Source organism: Ambystoma mexicanum, chromosome 1q (assembly GCF_040938575.1).
Source record: "Ambystoma mexicanum isolate Mex_15411 chromosome 1q, UKY_AmexF1_1, whole genome shotgun sequence".
Taxonomy (NCBI): domain Eukaryota; kingdom Metazoa; phylum Chordata; class Amphibia; order Caudata; family Ambystomatidae; genus Ambystoma; species Ambystoma mexicanum.
The window spans coordinates 800,068,864-800,082,979 of NC_090922.1; the positions used below are offsets into that span (position 1 = coordinate 800,068,864).

General features: G+C 43.3%; 1 protein-coding gene across 1 annotated transcript in view; it reads right to left on the reverse strand.

Moving 5' to 3' along the window:
• Positions 1–1,314: 1,314 nt before the first annotated feature.
• LOC138536679 (nmrA-like family domain-containing protein 1) overlaps positions 1,315–14,116 on the reverse strand; it is a 215,223-nt gene continuing 202,421 nt past the window's right edge. Inside the window, exon 6 of the mRNA XM_069641394.1 lies at positions 1,315–3,517. Coding sequence (XP_069497495.1) covers positions 3,320–3,517 — 198 coding nt within the window. The 3' untranslated portion in view covers positions 1,315–3,319. The remainder of the gene's footprint in view (positions 3,518–14,116) is intronic.

Here is a 14,116-nt window from a genome sequence, read left to right on the forward strand (position 1 = left end):
AGCAAGAGTCCGGGATTCGAACCTGTGTTGCTATGCATTGTCTTGCTTCCAAGACAAACTCTTTGCCCCTGAGCTACCCTCCCGGCCAAGGTTCCATTTGAAATTAACTTTAAGCTCTAACTGTGCATCACTTCCACTGCCACAGTAGCCAAGATTAATCTTCTCACCAGTCAGCACATGTGATCTCTACCTTTTTACTTGGCAAACTTGACTACTGCGAAGGCCCACTCCTCAGTCTTCCCTTTATAGTCTTTCGCTTCCCGTACAAAGTTATCAACTTCGCTACAAGCACCCTCTTCAGCATACCGAGATCCTCCCCCACCTCATCTTACCGATGCTGTGCCGGGTGGCTCTTCAAATAAAATCACCCCTTATTAAAGTTTTTTTCTCCTCGTCATATATGCTGTTGCCCCATTACCGGGCTGATTGCAATTCTCTTTAATCTTCGTCTCGGTTCTCTCCATGTCCTATCAGTCCTCTGTGCCCCCTGTGCCTCTTTCAGTTCTGTTCCAACTCTCAAGTAGCCTCTCTCCACTGAAATTATCCCTCAGGATGTCCAAACCATTCCATCATTGGAACTTTTCATGATCCTGCACAATCTCCACTTGCTAGATGGAAATGGTCCATCCTTAACCCCCACACTGCTCTCTCCCAAGCTGTCCTGCAGTCCATCTTTCTCAGTTATGTCTCACATAAATGTATATGAATGAAATTGTATCTAGGTAATTGACGGCACTAGCCTTCAATCGGCCTGAGTCGATGTTGCTGCTCTAGATTCTAGCTATCCCCCCTCTCCACCACCTGATATATCCTCATCCAGTGCTTCACTATTTTATTTAAAAAGCACCCTTTCCATGGATTCTCTCTGTAATGCATCCTCTATATGACAAACCTTTTAGAAATGAACCCCTCACTTCTAAATAAATACTAATACACATTTCAGCCATGCACACTTAACTCCATGAGCTATCCGACCAGGATAACCTGTCAACCACAGGCTAACCAGCAATCTTCACAGCCAGTGTTCAATTTCATGAGCAATACGACCAGCAGAATCCGCATCTGCTCTTTTGTGGGAGGCGGGGGGTGGAAGGAGGACACCATGCTATGCTAGTGCCAGATATTGAACTTTGCACCCGCTCTGCACTCAATTGGCAAGTTAAAAGACTAATTGCTTTAGTCTGGGGCACACATTTTGCAGGCAAGTAATCCGTTACTAAAATCCGAGCTAAAAGTGTGATTTTCTAGTTGCCCCCTTGTAAAGTGCTGACAGTGGTTCATAGGAGGACACACATTACGAGGGAGGACACCAGCTAGGGATGCATCTGTCTGTATATGCTTTATTGCAATTAAATATTGAAATGAGCGTCCTGGCAGGCTTACCCAAGGTCCTTGTTTGTAAGGCTTTGCGCACCCTTACTGTGTGTGTCTTAAGAGTCTTGTCTGCAATTGCAGGTCCTCTGTAGGAAGGATCCTTTCCAAGGAGCCTTCAAAGTGGCCTGTTGGTCTTCCAATGCTTTCATTATAGGTAGCTTGTTCACATTAGAGTCGGTGGGGGCGGTGGGGGGTGTCAGCCGTGCAAGAACTTTATTCTTCAATGCTTCGCAGAGCCCTTCGACAGAGGTTTTCTACATATGTGATCACAAAATTTCTTTAAGCCATGTCTATTTCCTTTGTTTTCTTTTCTTGGTTTCCGATAGATCATTTGAATTCGTCACAATATTTTCAGGGGTTTTCTGTGGTTCCATTGAGAACGCCCTCTGATGTTTCTGTGCAGCTCAGAAATGTGTTCTGTGGCTCCAGGAAGTTGCTTTGCTTTAGCCCATCTACATAACATTGAGACTATGATCCTGTGGAATACTTTAAGTATTACTATTTTCTGATTATACTTCATTTTGTGTGCCGTCTTTCATTTGTTTCACTTACTTTATCTTAACTCTTCCAGTGACTTCCTAATCACATCCTGTTTTTTTATTTAGCATTTCTGCTTTGACTTCTCATGGTCACTTACCTTTTCCCCTGATGTCTACTACAGCAAGATCCATCAGCATTGAAGGTGGCCGCTCTCGCCTTGGATCTCCACAGGGGTCCAGCAGGCATGTGTGGAGTTACTTCCTCCACAGAAGTACCAAACAATGTGGTCTGATTTTAAATATCCTGCCTCTTGCAGGTGATGGGTGTATTTTGCCCTGTGAGGGGACCAAGTGCTGCCTCGTGTTTTTCTACTTGAAAGACTCGAGTCTTGGCCGCATCAAGAATTTCTCACTTATTCATCGCTGGGCTCAACCTCACATTTCATGACATTTATCCCTTACTTAGCTCAAAGGTATCTTGCATGTGTGCACACCAATTTGCCAGTGATGGGGAATCTAGATTTCAGTTTTATTTAGGGATGGACAATTATAATTTGTAGCTTTCATTACAGAATGCATTAAGAAACTAATAAGCAAGGTCAAAACCTTTATGATGACTATCACACCCTTTCCGCATAGTTGTGCACCCCATACCCACCACATTGTTAGGAATATAAACTTCTTCCATAGCTCTTATTTAAAATAATGCAAGTCTGGTAATGTGCATGCACAGCTCTCCATGCACCTTCCACCCTCCGTAATGCTCCTCCACACTCCGTTTAGGTTCTGTAGTGTTGATTTTACCTGGTAGCCAAACATTGACATTTCATTGGAAGAAATGGATGGCAGATGATTGGAATGGGAGTTTCATAAGGACTGAGAGGAAAGGAGAAATTGTAAAGGTAATTGTTAGTTCTATGCATGTCCATCTCGTTCCAAGCACATAAACGTTGGGAATAGGAGGCTGCCTAAGCACAAGAACAAAGCCAAATAAGCACAGATGGTAGAAAGGGTGACTTGCTGAAACTGGGTACCAGTCCTAGTTGAAGCATCCATTGATTACAGAGAACATGTTGTATCAACCATGTGACTGCCCTTTAGATTACAAAGCCTTGGAAAGACAGAGATCCTGCCCTAGCTTTGGAGGAAAGTGGTTGTATGATAGAGCCTTGTGTTGATTATTAGATGCTGTATCCAATACAGTTGCCACATATTGGATAATGTTATTGAAAATGAGCTAAACCTATGAATATTAGATGACGTGGTTTGTAGTATATACATATGCTAACCATATGATAAAGTTATGGACTATTAGATAATGTTGTTAATTATTAGATGGCACTGCTGACTACTAAACATCGTTGTTGAATAGGAGGTAACGTTCTCAGATGTTAGGTAGAGTTGTCAAGCGTTGCCTAACACTTGCTAAGTATTTACTGCGTGAATGACTGGAATGGTGGTGCCCATCAGGAGATGTTCAGGGAATGCCTGATATGATCCTTGTTCTCGGAAACCCAGGTGTGGAAGCACTTCACGTCGTTGCAGAGCTCAGCAGTTATTGTTTTGCTCATCTGTTGGCTTCCCTTCTTCCAGAACTCAAACATGTTTCCCAAGTCCTGGGACTCTGGCCCTCTGTGAGTCTCCACAAAGGCGCGTACAGAAATCTAATTGAAAATAGAAGATCAGAACATCAGATTTCTCTCTACTCATTCGAAGCATTCATATTTTAATTGTATTTTAGTTGTTGAATAAAACTGCTTGCTTACTTAATTGTTCCTAACATTGACAAGGGTCTCTGGTGACTGAACGAGCACTGAAATTACAATCTAGGCACTCCTCCTATATATAAGAAATGACCCCTCTGTGAGCGCTGGTATAGAGAACACAGCCAAACCACAGCCAACTGTAGCGAGCGCAAGTATACAGGACACAGGGAAACCTAGCCAACATTAGCTAGCACTGGTATACAGGATACAGGTAAGCATGAGCAAATGTTAGTGCATAGAATGCTGGATATAGCACCATTGACTCAACATGTTAGCAACTGGAAAACTGAGTATAGCCACAAATTAATATCCGTTAAGTGGTAAATGATATATTTAAATCAAAGCGTACATATCTGCTAACCAAAGCACTGCTAAAGCAGGTGTGCTTTCTGCAGTATGTGGATTGGAAAAAAAATCTTATAGTGTGGATTGAAACATCCTAATCAAGATTGATGTTTGGACACTTGTGCTTTGTTGTACGAGAATACTTGGTTTTCTTTTAGGATAATTAAAGGAAATCCCTTAGGTGAAATGCTGAGTTGTTTTTGCAGCATATTTTGTATTCTACATGGCATTTGTAATATGTAAAATATATTACGTGTTTTATTGCAAAGGAAAAATGGTTATCAACTGGGGATTCTGTCCAGATGTAACGGCCCCACACAGTAAATCCTCCCATACGCGGGACAGCATTACCTCCAGCATTTTCTTATACCAGAAATGCACAGGAACCCTCAGCTAGGACTCTTGTAAAGAAGATACTTGGGATTACCAATGCCTAGTTCCATGTGTGTGAGATAAATGAAATATTTGAAGTAATTTAATGCAAGAAAGCCAGCTGGTTCTTCTGTACATGGGATACTTGGAGGTTTCCTGTCTGAGCTCTGGTCGTTGAGACATCCAATGATGCCCAGAATGTCCTACAGACACTCAGTATTTCTATAGCAAAGATCCTTTAGCCATCCCTCCAATGCACAAGATATTGAAACACTGTTTTCATGATACTAAGGTATGATAGGAAATAAAAATCCTTAAGCCACTGTACATGTGCATGGAACATCACGTGCCATCCCATTGGCTGAAGGTCACGTCTTTTTTTTTTTTTATCTCTTTACGGTGTGTTAGAATCCTTTACAAAGATGAAAAAAGAACAAATATATTCATACAGATTAGAAAACATCACATCATAAAAATACAATTGCAAAGTTGCATAATAAAATTGAGACATACATTCAGTCTGGCCTATCATTTTACTCCAAGACAGTGTCAAGATTACCATATACTTTCCAATACTTTTTGAATGTATCTAATGGCATCAATGGTAAGAGAGGTATAATCGTCATTTAGTATAGTATTCCAGAAAGCTTTAGTATGGATAACATGAATGTCGTGAACGAATCTAGCAAAATATCTCTCTTAAGGCTGATGGATTGGCACATTCTACAAATAGATGTTTCAAAGTCTTCAATTTATTAGGTTTTAAAGGAATAGTGTGCTCAAAAATGTTATTGTCCCGATCGTTCGTGCGAGTTGTTATAAGCATACAGTGATCGATCGTAAACATTTTTCCTATGCATCTTACCTTAGTTTTCCTCACTTTTACACATGCAAAAACAACGTGTTGGGCACGGCCATCTTGTGCTAATCCCATCCATGGATCGATCGCACTAAGTTGAAGTACGCTCGTGGCAATAAATCAAAACACCCGCCCCCAAAGTTGACATCACTTGTCCCAACAATCTGCTCCACCTATTTTCATTACGTTCGTGGCCAGCCTAGCTCAACGTGCCACGTCATCACCCACGCCAGCAGAAACAGGAAGATGAACACAAGATAAAGACAGACATCCTCACACAGAGCCTACCTTCTCTGTCTTGCACTAAATGGCATTTGCGTATTGAACATTTCAATAATACATCCACAATAGTCTGCAATGTTGCAAGTGCTTTTATTTTTCAAAGAATGTTCACAAGAAAGTATAAACTCAAGGAAATGAACAATTTTTTTAATTTTGCAGTTAAGTTGGAGCTGCCAATGTTTTGTCCTTTTGTGTCCTTGTCTTGCGTTATGGCATATCAGCAAAACAATTCAATGACCGCCCTTGGTGCTCAGTGTGGGAGAAGACAAGTCTTTTTTTGTATTTTCAAAGCTGAACGTTCTTGCTTCTCTGTGTTCTTACATCATGAATGCTGACATGTTTCTCCTTTATTGCCGGAAACGCAAATGGACATATAGGGCCATATCGATCATCCCACATAACGCTGATCGAAAAAACACTGCTTATGGTAATCTCTAGCATTGATTCCAGAAGCCGTCTGCTGGCAAATGCAAGATATGGCAGGGGCAGAACGGTACGTATCTGCTAACAAAACAATAAAAATACATTTCAGTAGTCTCTTTATTTTAATATAACAAGTTACTGTATAAATCATAACTGTTAGAAAACTAATCATAGGCATAACACAACCAATATTTAGCACACAAATGAAAACAAGATGTATTACTTGAGACCACGAGTTGTGTACAATTTGAGCGCTGTGAAGTAGGTATAGCTCCCAATGGGATGGAGAACCACATGGAGAAAATGAAGAACAAACATAGCAACAATTCAGCTTGAACCCTGGACAGATGTCATTGTAACAAAGCTTGCAATATTACTGTTCGAAAAGCCATCATAGTGCAAACGGACAACATTTACCCCACCGTCAATTAATTATTATGCATACAGCACCACACCCTACTAGTTTTTAATCCCAATAAACATTTTATGTGAACTTCAATTTACATAATTTCTGGAAATTCCATGGTTAGATTGTTCCCATGAGCAACATGTCCGCTCTCAATATAGCTAAAGTTATCTTTTTTTTTTCTTCTATTCCCCACAACTTATGTCCTTCGAGCAATTGATGCCTAGCGTTCAAGGCCAAATTACAATAAGGCACTTTGTCATGATGCCTACCCCCGGGCATAGGGACCAAGCCCATCAGCTCCGGGAGCAGGCATCCAGATACTTATTAAAACCCCAACAGCCCCGGCTGGGGGCTGTTTGGGTTCAGTCCTGGCGCCTTAGGCACCAGGCTCATCATAGAAATCAGTCCTGGCGCCATAGGCGCCAGGCTCATCATAGAAATCAGTCCTGGCGCCATAGGCGCCAGGCTCATAGACTTTACTTATCTGATGCAGACCATGCTGCTAGTGAGTCCAAGCCAACGTGAGGCCTGGATGGGACTATTTTACACAGGGACTATTTTTTACTCGGGCATGGTCCTAGGGAACTTCTTACCTGGAACTACTTTGGAGGCTATTTAAACCACGCCCGAACAACAGCACACGCTTCGCGTTATTCTGCATCCAGCAGCGTAACGCTCACCATGCCTGCAGTCTGCATCCAGTCTTCTGCCACGCCCGCCTCGAATCTGGAGCTCCTAAAACAAAGAGGAAAGAAAAGGACAAGGTTAGAAAACAAACTATTTTCAAATTCCTCACCTGATTCCGGATCCATCTCGCCTCTGGACCTGGAAAGAACATAATTTCTGTACGCGTCGCATCTCCAGCTGCAGCGCCGCGCCATACCCACCAGTCCTCGCAGCATCTTTCGATTCGGCGCTGCCTCCATCATTTCTTCGCCGAACTCCGGCACCTGGGGTTGGAGGCTATTTAAACCACGCCCGAACAACAGCACACGCTTCGCGTTATTCTGCATCCAGCAGCGTAACGCTCACCGTGCCTGCAGTCTGCATCCAGTCTTCTGCCACGCCCGCCTCGAATCTGGAGCTCCTAAGACAAAGAGGAAAGAAAAGCACAAGGTTAGAAAACAAACTATTTTCGAATTCCTCACCTGATTCCGGATCCATCTCGCCTCCGGACCTGGAAAGAACATCATTTCTGTACGCGTCGCATCTCCAGCTGGAGCGCCGCGCCATACCCACCAGTCCTCGCAGCATCTTTCGATTCAGCTCTGCCTCCATCATTTCTTCGCCGAACTCTGGCACCTGGGGGAGAAAAGAAAACAACAAGGTGAGCCGAGAAAACCAACAAATATAACCCTTATCACCATAGACTTACCTGATTTACCACCGGAGGCATTATTGTATAACTCTCCACATCTTCATGTGCCGCACCTGCAAAGAGAGAGAAAACAACACATTAAACACGTACAACATTTACTGGACAGCGTCGGGTAATACAGATTCTTACCTGAGCGCCATCAGCTGCCATGAGAGCATCTTCTCACGATCTCAGCTGCAAGACAAGGAAGGAAGGGGGGACAAGAGTGAAACATCGGACATATTGAACTCTATGAACTTGATACTTACTGGACCTTGCCAGGAACCTCAGAGTCAATACTCTCCGGAACTCTCCCACGCCTTGAAACCAGTGAAGTAACAGGCATCAACGCGCCCCTGCAATCCATGCAGGATTGAGAGCTCATCTTTCAAGAATATACGGTGAGATTGCTGAGAGGGCACTTCGGAGGTGATTAGTTGGGAGGACTGTGGGGGGCGCCATCACTTGAATCCACGGGTGGCTAAAACCATCTCTCCACTTGCAGGAGAATACTTCTACGGGTCAAGCAGACAAGATTAGGAGGGCCAGTCCAGTCAGTCATCTCTGCACTACGCATCACGTTGGTGGAGACCGCAGCCGTCCGGATCCGACCGACGCCCCTGTGGGAGCCAGGTGAGTGTAACAGAATGCGAAGCCTCTCTATAAATCCCCACCCGGGCGTTATGGAAACCTCAGAAACCGACCAACTGGCCCAATTATTGGGGGAACTTAGGGCGGAAGTGCACTCCACTCGCCAAGAGACTAATGCCCTCGGGAGAGAACTGATTGTCTCGAAGGAGCGCACTGACGATCTGGCTAGGCAACTGCTGCAAAACCAAGCAGGGAAAACACCTTTACCAGGACTCGGGGGGGGGGGGGAATCCAACTCCTGTTTCATCGAGCAATCCGGTGCGGTGCAAGTGGTTTTACCAGGGGCTATTCCTTTAGCTCCACCTGAACGCTTTGCTGGGGACCCAAAAAGGTTCGCCGTGTTTATGAACCAATGTCGCTTGCACTTTTTATGCAGACCTGGAGCTTTTCCAAATGACCAAGCCAAAATAGCTTTTGTATTATCATATTTGAGTGGCAGTGCAGCTGACTGGTCAATTCCACTAGTCAATCAGGATGACCCTCTTCTTCGGGTCTTTCAGGGTTTTCAAATGAGCATGGAAAGACTATTCGCCAGACATTCCCAGGGACAGGCCCTGGATAACGAACTTTTATCCCTACGACAAGGTAACCAGGATGTGTTAACCTATATCGCAACCTTTAATAGGTTGGTGGTGGAAACCGGATGGCCAGAGGTAAAACGAATTACACTATTTCATCGTGGACTTCAGGGAGAACTTAAAGATGTTTTGGCCCAAGTTGTGAACCCACCCCAGGATTGCGCAGAATATATAGACTTAGTGGCCCAGTTAGACCACCGACTTCAGAATAGAAAGGCTGACCGAGCTAAGTTCAAGAATCGGCTAGTGGTTAAACCCAACGTCACCCCCAAAGGAACATATGCAGCAGAACCTATGTAGATCGGGGGGGGTTAAGGGACCCTTAATGCAAAAGGAAAGAGAAAGGAGACGGCAGATGCAATTGTGTCTATACTGTGGGGCCTCAGGAGATTTTCTACGGGATTGCCCTATAAAACCATCCAAGAAAGTAGTCGGAGTTGCTGATAGAAATCAAACAGAACCTGATTCGGGAAACGACCACGCCCGACAAGCGTAGAGGTCCGCTTGCCGAGCTTGAAGAAGGACACTCAGACCTCGCACCAAATCATACCAATGGTCCTTATTGATCCAAGGCAGCCATCATGTATGCACGCAGTAAGGGCATACATTGATAGCGGGCCGTAGGAAACTATATGAACCACGAATTGGCTTCTAGGATGAATCTACCTTTCTGCAAAAAAACCTCTTCGGATGTCATCACCACAGTTGATGGAACTGAAATTGCCTCTGGGCCTGTAACTCATCCACCACAGAGATGACACTGTTGGGTCAAGATGGGCATCGAGAGACTATTGTTTGATTTAATCAAAGCCCCGCAGTTCCAAATAATACTGGGGATACCTTGGTTGGAAACACATAATCCTAGTATTGATTGGCGAGAGAAGAGAATAACCTTCCCGGATTGTGCACACACCTGATACCCGGAAAAAACCTTGAACAAAGGCCTGCCCACAGTCGCTAATCCAGTCATGCAGTTACCATAGGAACATCAAGAATTACAGGATGCTTTTCAAAAAGAACAGGCAAACACCTTACCACCTCACAGATCATACGATTGTCAAATCGACTTCATACTCGGTGCACAACCTCCATGCAGTAGGATCTACGCCCTTACGGAACCCGAAAACCTTCACCTATGACAATACTTGGACCAATACCTTGCTAATGGCTTCGTTCGTCCATCCAAGTCCCCTGCATCCTCAGCTTTATTCTTCGTGCCTAAAAAGGAAGGTGACCTCAGAACGTGCATAGTCTACCACGCATTAAATCAGATTACGGTGAAGAACCGATACCCATTGCCTCTGATCCCCGAATTACTAGACCAAGTAAAGGATGCTTGCATCTACACCAAATTAGATCTCTGAGGGGCATATCATCTGGTACGTGTAAAGAAAGGCGACGAATGGAAGACTGCATTTCGCACCAAGTACGGATTATTCGAATATCAGGTGATGCCCTTCGGGTTGTGCAATGCACCAGCAGCCTTCCAGTATTTTATGAACGATGTCCTTCGTGAACTCATTGACGTCTGTGTTGTCGTATACATAGACAATATTCTAGTGTACTCCTCCTCAGAATCAGACCATGTTAAGCACGTGCGTGCAGTCCTTGAGAAACTACGCCAGCACAAGTTATATGCAAAATTGGAAAAATGCGTTTTTCATTCTACGGAAGTTGAATTCCTTGGATTTATCCTGACTCCAAAAGGAGTCCGAATGGGCTCTCGAAAGGTGGACGCACTTGAATCCACGGGTGGCTAAATCCATCTCTCCACTTGCAGGAGAATATTTCTACGGGTCAAGCAGACAAGATTAGTAGGGCCAGTCCAGTCAGTCATATCTGCACTACGCATCACGGTGGTGGAGACCGCAGCTGTCCGGATCCGACCGACGCCCCTGTGGGAGCCAGGTGAGCGTAACACACTTGTCCTATTCAAAGGCCGAGACGTTTAGCTTTCAATTTCGGCAAAGAATGCAGGGAGAAAAAAAAGGCACTGAGGCGGGACAGTGTGTATCAGAACAGGAAGGACAACTTGAAACATCCATCTAAAAATATGTTACGCCACATTAACGTGTCTACATTCACGAATTGTGTGTTGATGCAACGCACAAGTGTTTATCAGCCCTCAAATGAAATTCCAAATAAAGCTAACCTCACCCTCCTCCAGAACTGTTTCATTCAACCGAGCGGATTACCTGTTGATGGAGTAGCCGGATCTAGCATATTATCGTGGTTTTCGCAGTGTAACTTGTGTGAGTTAGATAGACCTTAGCATTAGCTACATGGAGAGATGATCCTAGCTTACACACGCTGCAATGAATTGACGGATGAGCAAAAAACCAATTGTAGCCTTCCGCCCCCTATGTAATACTGTTATGTACACTGTTTTACCAATGAATGGTACATGTTCAGACACTGTGTGTGACACACTGTGTGTGTCAGAAGGCTGAGCATACCTGGGTGGCAGGGCCATCCTAAGCACTTTTGGAGCCCTGGGCATGGACATCTTTGGGGCCCCCCTCCACTAAACCAAAGTAATGAAGTCATCAAGAATATCTACCCCTCGCCACCCCCCCAGCCGCAATCACAGCCCATAGGTTGATATGCTACATCACAGCATTACAAATAAGGATGTTTACTCCCTTTAAGTCCCTTTACCCTCTTCATTCTTGCTTTAATCAGAATGATAAACAAGTACCATTTGAAGGCCAACATTATCAGTCTACAAAGAGGTTACTTCTGATCTGACATAGCTACAGGAGACTTTTTTTATCAATATCATCCTGGAAGGTATGCGGCCTGTAGTATTGATGCAGGCCTGTATGTAAAAGGTACATGTAACCCAGAATAGACTAGACCGGGAACTCACATTTGCTGCCTCACAGAACGTAAACATGCTCAAGCATGGATAGAGGAGACCAATTGGTAGGAAGGAGAAACCTACACATACGATAGCATGGATAGTGCATGCAGATCAGAAGCTAGCAGGAAGGTGTCTGTATCCAGACAGACTGATATTGTAAGTGGGACATGATTTTCAAGTAGTCTTGCCATTGGAGATCAAAAGAGTAAAGCAGCCAAACCTTTGACTTTAAAACAAATGCAGAGGATTTTTTTGTGTCAAAGGAGCAGACTTTAAAATATGCTTGCCTGTGTCCTGCACCATCTGGTCCACTCCATTCTGTCTACCACCCCTTCAACTCAATGGCCTACATGAGAAGAAAGATCAGTAATGGGCTAAACTATGCCACCAACATGTGAGGAGGCAAACCTTACAGAAGACAGTACAGTAATGTACGAGATATTAGATGATTTGACCAGGAACACTGTATTGTCTGCTGGCAAAGCCAGGATAAAAGCACAAATGCTTTGGTTCCAAATTTGAATACTTATTCATCTCTTGGACTACCAGTTTATGCTTATCGTTGGAGGTGATTATCTAGGTTTTACAACACCCCATCTGAACAAACCAATTTCTAGACCTTCACCATAAGGATGACATGTTTGTTTATCACAACCCCTATCTTGTGAAGATACATTGCTGATAATAGCAAGACCAAGTACGTATGCAGGCAGGTTTATAAACATCAGACATAGGAAAGGCTCAGCCAGCCTTACGGGAATGTGCTATTCTAATCTTGCATAGGAACAGACATCTCTGCAATGAGTGCTTAACACACTGAGCTAACTTCTGAACCATTCTGGCACTCAATTTACCAATATACATTTCAAAATTGGCTGTTGCACATGATCAACATAATTCCCAATATACCGCAGTGAACACAGAAAGAATTACATGATGAATTGATCGAGGCAGAATGTACTTGCCAAAACAGAGAGGCAATAGGTTTTAGAGCCTCAACCCCATAAAATATTCTGATGTGTGCCATTTAAGTCTTGTGAACAAAGGAATCTTACTTCCTTAGATCAGGCTGCCTTGTGGGGATCCCCTCCCACATTCAATTCAATTCAATATTCAATTACAGTTTCTTTTGCAATCAAATTAAATTTTTGTGCATTTATGTTTTGGCATTGATAACACCTCCAGATGTGAATGTAAATGCATTTTACGGAGAGCTACAAATCATTTGAATCTAGAACTACGCTTTACGACAAGTTCGGATTTTGGAGGATAAGGCTTGTTTGCAATGTTTTGTAGCATTGTATGAGTCCTGGAAACAAAATCAGCTTCCAGTCCATGGGTATGCATGGCCAACACAGTCAGTGTCATATTTTTGACAAATTCAAAATCCATTTAGTCGTATATTGGCTTGGCCATCCATTGTTTGCTTCATTTTGTAAAGGCCTTTTAGTAACGTGGCAACCCCAATTTTCCTCAAGTTCTCGCTTGACCCCTACCTACGTTATTGTTATGGGCAAGTACGGATAATCTCGTTCTTGTCTCCATACGTCTATACCGAAGTGCAACCTTTTTTGGGCCTGTACTTTAGGCACATATTATGGAAGACCTCCAAATCTCCAGTGTGACATAAATCGGTGAGTCCATTCAGGTCCTTGGAAAGCGTTTTATCATACATAATCTTTTCAAGTGCTTTGTGTGGATCTGTGTCTGGTTCTAAAAAATTCCTTTTTTATGTATCATCAAAGTGGTTTGGCATACGTGGAGTTTGTTTAAATATTAGTTAGATAGGGCCAGCAGTACAGGATTAGAACTGTGCATTTATGAATTGAGTTGACCTATATCTACAGCCTTTCCCGTGTTTGTAAAATCCCACTGTCACCTACACACAACAAATGAGATTTGTTCTCCTGTTTCTGACATTTTGTAAACAAACATGCATTTCTGTTATTGACTGTATTATTAATCTGTTTACATGCTATGTTAGGTTTGGGTTTTGGGTTTCAAATTTGGATTTATGGTCTTTTAACACTTATTACACTCACAAAAGTGTTTTTTTTATCTGTATAATTGAAAACAGATCAAATATATATTTTGTATGTGTTATGTTGTAGGACCCATGGGCCTACCAAATAAATAGTTTTTATTATAGTCATTTTTTTGCCGTCTAATAGATTCATTTGAAGATTATCTATTAAGGCCAGGTTTTGGCAAGGACCAGGCCTCATTGAATCATCAACTGAAGTGGTTCATTTAGGGGACTCCCCTTTGTGTGTTAGTTGTGTGGAGGTAAACATGGCACCAACCATTCTTCTTCCGTTCTTCCTCCCTTGCCAACGGTCCATTTGTGGAAATGTTGGC